A 7,672-nucleotide genomic window follows, 5' to 3' on the forward strand; every position below is an offset into this window, starting at 1 on the left:
AGCCACCTGAAATGGGTGAGCAAGGGAGAGAGACAGAAAGGAACTGGGCAGGAGATCTCTGAATTGTTCTAGAAGAGCTGGGAAAGAGGGGAGAGAAACAGAAGGGAAGTTTGCCTGCAGGCCTGTGGATGGCTACTTTGGTTGTAACCCACTCTGTGTAGCAGCCACCAGTAAGGGATTTTCCCTTCCTTTGTCTCTCACTTGCCCATAGATCATCTGGCAGGTCCTGATTTCCTTCATCAGGGCACCAAAATACTTCACTGCCCTCATCCCCTTTTGATTTCAGCACAGGGCTTCCTAACACCACTGGGGCTTGAAATCCTTTCTCTTAACAGTTTTCTAAAAGCAGGCAGAAGTTATAAAATGACATATAAAGGTACACAGCATTCCACCTGCCTTGGCACTACCGTGCTCCACCTGACTCCTGCAGTGATCCTTAGCGTGGCTGTTCAGGACTTTGATGCTGGTTTTTCATCCTTTACAGAAGGAGTTCATTCAGTTCTGCAAAACGTTGTATAGCATGTTTCATGAAGATCCAGAGGAGAACGATTTGTATCAAGCCATTGCCACTGTGACCACACTGTTACTTCAGATTGGAGAAGTAGGACAAAGGAGCATCAGCTTGGGGAGCGGGTCAGACGAGTTCACCGAGGACTTACAGCCCGAGGCCTCTGCTTCAGACCAGGATGCTGTTTTTACTGACACTGTGAAGACCCCTCACAAAGACTCTCAACCTTCACCTGTGACTGAAGGGGACTGGAGCGTCTCCTTTGAACACATTTTAGCCTCTCTCTTGACTGAACAATCATTAGTTAACTTCTTTGAAAAACCCGTAGAACTGAAACCAAAGCTTGAGAATGCAAAGCTGAGTCAATACAGTCTCAGAACAAATGGAATGAGCTGCCAGTCACGGAGTGAACATGCAAAACCAAGCATGCAGTAGCAGCAAACATATCAAAAATGAAATGCACTGAAATTATGCCAAAGGACATACTGTAAAAGGCTTGCTGTTGGCAGTGGACTTCTGGTATCCAATTTGTTGGGTCTGTGGTTTTCAGTTTAATAGCTTTAAAAGCTAAAAGGGTGTGTAGGTTTGTTTTGTGCCATTGACTTATTATGTTCGTGTTTTGAATGTAAAAGGAAACATCTGTCTACAGTGTGAAAAACTGAAGCTGTCTTCTGCACTGGGAGAACAGAGGCTGGCTCCAGTTGTCTTTAAGCAGGGGAAAACTCCTTATCTGCTGTCCAGTTTGTTTTGGTTGCCTTTTTTTGCACTAATACTGAAAACTGTTTCAATGCTGGTAATTGAAACTATTTTAATATATTTGATTGTATTCCAATTTTTATGTCTTGCTGAAATGTTAAGTGTACATGGACTGTGCTTCTGATGTTGGTCTGTGAAAACATGCACTTTTCAATAAACCCTTTTTGTACAAGACTGGCATTGACAGTATTTACTTGTTTAGGGAAGCCAAGTGGTGCCTTTAGTCCCGACTGCTTTAAACAAATACCCTGAGGTAGCATGATCACAATTATTTCACTAATCAAAACCGTTTCTATGTTGTACACAGAGCTGCTTTGAGAAAAGCCTACTGAGTCTGCCTAAGAGGCCAGTGGGACACCTCACCCACATGATATTACATACATGAAATACTGATCTAGCAGTTTTGGTTGAGTTTTTGTTTTGTTTTTAAACAAACTGAACTTAACTTAAAAAAAAACAGTGTAAAGGCTCTTTAATACCCAGCACAAAACAAACCCACCACAACTCTGCCATCCACAAAGAACATTTGAATATCCTCCTTATTCAATTCATGTGTAACGGAAGTCTAGTGTATCTTTAAGAAAATTACACCTTTATGTTCAAATTCAAAGCAAGATACTTTAAAAGGCTGGTACCTGTTCAAGTCAATGCTTCACAGTTGAGAGCCTGAAAAGATTGGACAATAGAAAAACAACTAAAGAATATATTTTATATTTTTATTGTAATGAAAATCCATTTAATTTTCATCCACATTGACTGTCTGTAGACCTGCAAAACAAACACATTTTATCACCACCTGTTATGTATATGGAAGTCTTCCCAAGAAAGCACACCTGCATTTTCAAGGTCTGGTGATCTACTCCTGGAAGAGCAAACTCTATAGACAAGTATTTCTGCAAATGCTAAAACAAAAACTTAGTTGCATTTACAGAATTCATTTTTATCAAATGACAAGCAGAGGGGGCTTAACCTGCCTGAGCTTTTGACAGCAGAGGATGGGCTTAGTGACCACCCTAGTGACTATGGTCTGTGTTTTTCAATCTCAAAATTTACATGATCATTTCATTCCTTTTTGATTTGGAGCCCTGTTCTTTACAGCAAAGCCAGGTTAAGCCAGTGGTTTGACTCCTGCAGCGTGATTTTAATCTTAATTTTGCACTGCAGGAGGAGCTGTCCTGCTTTGCTTCTTGTTCAGAGATACTTGGCATGGGAGATGCGTAACCCTCCCTTACCTTTGAATGTTGTGACTGGTACATAGGTGACCAGAGTGTACAGCTTGTTGGGCGAATCCTCATCCTCATTGCGCTTTCTGGACAAACGCACACGGATACGGTAAGGAACGTTCCTAAAATGGAGATGGCAGATTAATTTGCAGTGAAGCATGTAATGAAACCCATGAATTCATAGGGAAGTTCTTTCACAGCATCATACCAAGAGCAAAATCTTGTACCTTAAGATTGTATGGTTTGCCTTAGAGGAGCTTTTGTTTGTTTTGTTTGGTTTTATTCAAATTAGCAGTAAGATTTAACTGAGCTTTGAGTAAGATGAATTCATAATCCAGTAGGAGCATGAAGTCAGAAGTGCATCATCAGTCCACTACTGAGGAAATACACCTTGAAGATGATCATCAAGTGAACATGATCAGCAAGCAGCTGTTAGTAACAGGCATTTCTTACTACAATGTAAAATAGTGAGGAAAAACTCCAACAATCTACCCTGAAAGTTCAAGGCCTCTGTGAAAAGTCAGAATATTGCCTATCTTTATGCCAGCTAGAAATTCTAGTGAGCATCAAGCCTGAACCAAGGTCTTACTTATGGGGCACAAAACTGATCATCATTTCTTCCTCACAGAGCCCACGGAATCGTAAACTGAATTGTTTAATGGTTTTGTTCGTAACAGGCAAATCACAGCTGAGTGTCCTCACCTAGTAATGCCCAAAATATGCTGCTGAGCGGAGGCACAGAATTTTTCATGTAACCTGCCACCTTGAACTCAAAATTTTAGGCAACTCTTGCTCAGAGTACTATGTGAGAGGAACCTGCTCCTTCTCCTTGCTGCTAGATTACATCAGGTGGACATAGCACGTAGACACAGAACTGGCTTTGCTTTATTCCCTTCCTGTCAAGGTCAAAAGCATTTTTCACTAATTATGTGGATCACTGACTTATCATACCAGCCAACACGGTGATTTTAGCCTCTGCTGATCCTTCCAGAGGAAGATGCCTTACTTTGCACGTATTATGTATTCTAACTGGTAAAAACTGCAGATTCACACTGGAAAGACAGACGTGGTGACTCCTTACTCCACAGACTGCACTTGTACCAGTCAATATGAGAAAGCATACATAACCCCAGAGCTTTGTAGTCAGGCTGCTAACCAAGGCTTTCTCCTGCTTCCACTGCTACTTCTTCACTCCCTATGAACTGGGCAGTTTAACAGGGAGGACAGAGAACCCCTGCCACTAAGACCCAGTAACTCAAGTCTCATCCTCCACTCTGGTTTTCAAGGAAGGGCTGGCCACACGATGCCAGGCAAAGCATTCTATGTATGTCACAGACCAGACTCAGGGATCTAACTCCCAGAAGAGATGGTTTGAGATGGTGCGTCTCTCAAAGCATCAATCCACATCAGTTACTATGTATGTCACAGACCAGACTCAGGGATCTAACTCCCAGAAGAGATGGTTTAAACCCATGTGCATCTCTCAAAGCGTCAATCCAGATCAGTTGACCTTTTATTACAGTTTAAGAGGTCCCACTCCCCACAGGAGTTCTACTGGGCCATCTTTACACATGTCACATCAGCTGCCTTTGTAGCAGTGATTTAACAGAAGCTGCAGTTTTTCGTCCCCGAACTACTTATTTATTTGTACTTTCAAAAAAAGATTAATGGCCCCATTGAAAATACACCTCCTTTTGTAGTTGACCTTTTATTACAGTTTAAGAGGTCCCACTCCCCACAGGAGTTCTATTGGGCCATCTTTACACATGTCATATCAGCTGCCTTTGTGATTTAACAGAAGTTGTAGATTTTGGTCCCCAAACTACTTACTTATTTGTACTTTCAAGAAAAGATTTTCAAAAAAAGCCCCATTGAAAATACACCTTCTTTTGTGCAGCATCTGTTCAGCATGCTTCAAAACCCAATCCTGTTTAGACACACTGCACAAATCCCACTCACCCTGGGATTGTAGCTATCACTAAAAGTTCAGGTTTATAAAAACTATCTGCTGCAACAGCGATCAAGGTACTACAGTATTACAATACCCCAATCCTTTCTCTTCCCTGTCCTCAACCCCCAAACCTGCACTCCTTCCTTCCTTTATTCTTATTAAAAGTAGAAGAAAATTCTTTCAATCCTAGAATTTACCAAAGCTTTGTTACAAATACACCAGGACAGCTGACCAGAACAGAAGTGACAGATTAGGTTGGTGCGTACACCACAAGAAGGAAGCATTTGCAAAGAAAACGCAAATACTGCAAGAAGTATACAATCTTTTCCTAATTCTTCATGTCCTTCCTCACTCAGGTAAAGAAAACCACAAAAACCCACCTTATTCCTTTAGCCCAGACTGCTTTGTTCAGCCTGGTGTCAATGCGAACGTCAGGAGTACCCATCTCCTTCATGGCAAATTTACGGATCTCCTTGAGAGCGCGCGGTGCTCGCTTCTTGAAACCCCTGGGACAAACACAAGAGCCATTTCTTTACCTTCAGGACACTGTCAGCACAAGACACTTGTTGCATGTGTTCTCCAAACATAAAACCCCCCAAAGCACTGTGCTTAACAGCAAACAGCTGCACCAGCCTGACCAGACCTTCACTCTGCAGGCAGATGCTAACTTTAATAGAAACCACTTAGGTGGAATAATTTCAGTAAAATTTTGCAACCACAAGATCTCCTGGATCTTAAAGCCTTCATTTTAATAATGTCAACACGTTTGAATATCTCAGTGAAGAGATCACAGGTGTCACAGACACTCTGAATAAAACCCCTGAAGACACTTGTTGCATGTGTTCTCCAAACATAAAACCCCCCAAAGCACTGTGCTTAACAGCAAACAGCTGCACCAGCCTGACCAGACCTTCACTCTGCAGGCAGATGCTAACTTTAATAGAAACCACTTAGGTGGAATAATTTCAGTAAAATTTTGCAACCACAAGATCTCCTGGATCTTAAGCCTTCATTTTAATGTCAACACGTTTGAATATCTCAGTAACACTGAAGAGATCACACGTGTCACAGACACTCTGAATAAAACCCCTATGAGCAAAGCAGTGCAACAATAGTAACATAAACGTGACAGAACTGTATCAGCATTGAAATAAACAGCAGAAGAACAAAACTGATGTTATTCTGAATATCAGCTTTTGCTGAACAGTACTTGATGGTTCCTTTCTTTCACACTATCAGGACTGCACCAACACCACCATCAGAACTGTTTTTCTCCCCAGTACAGCCTGTCCCATGCCCATCATGGCCAGATCCTGCAGGACTGGGCATCCACAGCAGAAGTAAGAGCTGCACCATGAGCGTGCTGCCGTATTTACTATGCCCACACTGTGACAGGGGCTGTGCCAGCAGTGCCTCAGGTCCCACAGTGGGCTCTATTTAGTTATATTATGTGCACACTGCTGTTGATACTTTGTGCTAGAAATGGGAAGTGGTACTTGATCACAAGTGAGACAAGCACTAAATAAAAAGCATTTAAGGCTACCATATCGTGCCCAAAAAGAAAGGTGGGCAGCAGGACCATCAGCATTGAAACAGAAAGAAGGGCCAGTCAGCAGGCAAGGCCAGAACATCCTATTCCCATGTAAAGAGTACCACTGCCCTCCATTCCCAGCAACAGCTCTGCAATGCTCCACTGCCTCATTTCTCTCCTATTCCATGTCAGGCACTGCACCAGTTGTGTGGATTTGGATGGTGTCCTCCATGTGCTTGTAATGCACACACAGAATGCAAGGGCACTGCAGCTTCCTCTGAAGCACTCCTCCACTACAGTTTCATGACCTTCAGCATCTGGTCAATTAAAAATCTACTCTTACCCACACACAACAAATATCCTCTAACACAAATAATGTCCCAGTTTACACCTCACACAATTCTGTGATAAACACGAAACCAATAATTTGACTACAGCAGCATTTAATTTCTGGAACTTCCTCAGTGGGCTGAAGTTTAAGCATTTGCTTGGGAAAGAATGGCAACCTGTGCACAGAAGTAAATTAATCTAACTTAAGTTAAAGTTCCAGAACACTCACAATCACAGAAACAGGCTTATTCCTGAAAGCCACAAGCCAAGTCTGGGGCTGCACAGGTACAGAGCTGCTGCCTCAGGACAGCAGAGGCACAAGGGACCACGAACACAACACGTTTTAAGGGCAGTCCTTCTCTGCTCTTTAAAACCTACCGAACCCACTTCCAAAAGGCAAATTTGACAGAAGGCAAATTTCACTGATAAAAAGAACTTACACGCCATGGATCCGCTTGTGAATGTTGATGGTGTATTCCCGAGTTACTACTTCGTTGATGGCAGAGCGCCCCTTCTTCTTCTCGCCGCCTTTCTTTGCGGGAGCCATCTCAGCGACGCTGAAAGGCACCGCGCACACATCAACCGCGCCGCTCGGCCCTTCCCCGTGCCCAGCCCAGCACAACTCCCACGTCCAGAGACTTTAACCCAAGCTCCACCATCCCCGGGCTCGCACCAGGGGCAGGCTCCACGCAGCGACTTCCCAGCACCACAGACGCTTTACTTCCATCTCCCCGAGGAGAGCAGGAAGCACATCCCAGACTCTTCGACCACCTCGCATCAACATCGGCCTCCCGGCCAGCCCCAAGCCCCCTCCCGGGGGCAGCTCAGCCCGTCCCGGGATGAACATCACGGGGCCAGACCGGCTCCTTGTATCCCCGTCCCATGAGTCCCGCAGGCCGCCGCGGGCCCGGGGACGCAGGTCAGAGGCCCCATTCCCGCCGAACGCGGACGCGCCGGGAGATCCCAGCCGGTGCCCCCCTTGCCGGGCCGCCCCCCATGCCGGGCCGGGCCGCACTGGCGCCGCGCCGCGGGGTCTGCGGGGCGGATGGAGGCGGATTCGGCGGGAGCGGCCCCGGGACACACTCACCGTGCCCGGGCAGCGGCCGGAAAGGAGCGCGCGGGGCACGCCGGGAAACAGGAGCTCTTCCGGGATGGGGCGGGAAAGCGCCTGCGCCGGCGGCGGGAGGGGCTGGCACGGGGGCGGTGTCCGGGTGTGCCGGGGCAGTGTGTGCCCGTACCGGGGTGTTCTGAGGGGCCGTGTGTCTGTGTGTGCCGGGACCGGGGTGTTCTCTGGTGTCAGTGTGTGCCCGTACCGGGGTGTTCTCTGGTGTCAGTGTGTGCCCGTACCGGGGTGTTCTGAGGGGCCGTGTGTC

The 7,672-nt window shown here is 45.6% G+C and overlaps 2 protein-coding genes across 4 annotated transcripts in view; one reads left to right on the forward strand and one right to left on the reverse strand.

Moving 5' to 3' along the window:
* TBC1D8 (TBC1 domain family member 8) overlaps nucleotides 1-1,711 on the forward strand; it is a 49,349-nt gene extending 47,638 nt beyond the window's left edge. For all 3 annotated transcript variants that reach the window (XM_039714222.1, XM_039714224.1, XM_039714223.1), the window contains exon 20: nucleotides 485-1,711. In XM_039714222.1, coding sequence (XP_039570156.1) covers nucleotides 485-943 — 459 coding nt within the window. In that variant the 3' untranslated portion in view covers nucleotides 944-1,711. The remainder of the gene's footprint in view (nucleotides 1-484) is intronic.
* Nucleotides 1,712-1,959: 248 nt separating this feature from the next.
* RPL31 (ribosomal protein L31) lies at nucleotides 1,960-7,426 on the reverse strand. Its single transcript, XM_039714225.1, has 5 exons — nucleotides 7,387-7,426; nucleotides 6,740-6,856; nucleotides 4,819-4,944; nucleotides 2,497-2,609; nucleotides 1,960-2,032 (listed from the first exon to the last, which is right to left on the reverse strand). Exons 2-5 carry the CDS (start codon nucleotides 6,844-6,846, stop codon nucleotides 2,001-2,003), a joined length of 378 nt encoding a protein of 125 aa, XP_039570159.1. The 5' UTR covers nucleotides 6,847-6,856; nucleotides 7,387-7,426; the 3' UTR covers nucleotides 1,960-2,000.
* Between the last annotated feature and the right edge of the window lie 246 nt (nucleotides 7,427-7,672).

This window comes from Passer montanus, unplaced genomic scaffold (assembly GCF_014805655.1).
Source record: "Passer montanus isolate IOZ18808 unplaced genomic scaffold, ASM1480565v1 scaffold3, whole genome shotgun sequence".
Taxonomy (NCBI): domain Eukaryota; kingdom Metazoa; phylum Chordata; class Aves; order Passeriformes; family Passeridae; genus Passer; species Passer montanus.

Coding starts and splice junctions, on each gene's coding strand:
- RPL31 (XM_039714225.1), bottom strand. CDS start 6,846: ATGGCTCCCGCAAAGAAAGGCGGCGAGAAGAAGAAGGGGCGCTCTGCC. Junction 2,610..4,818: donor GTCTGGGCTAAAGGAATAAG/GTGGGTTTTTGT, acceptor TCTCCATTTTAG/GAACGTTCCTTACCGTATCC. Junction 2,033..2,496: donor ACCAGTCACAACATTCAAAG/GTAAGGGAGGGT, acceptor TTTGTTTTGCAG/GTCTACAGACAGTCAATGTG.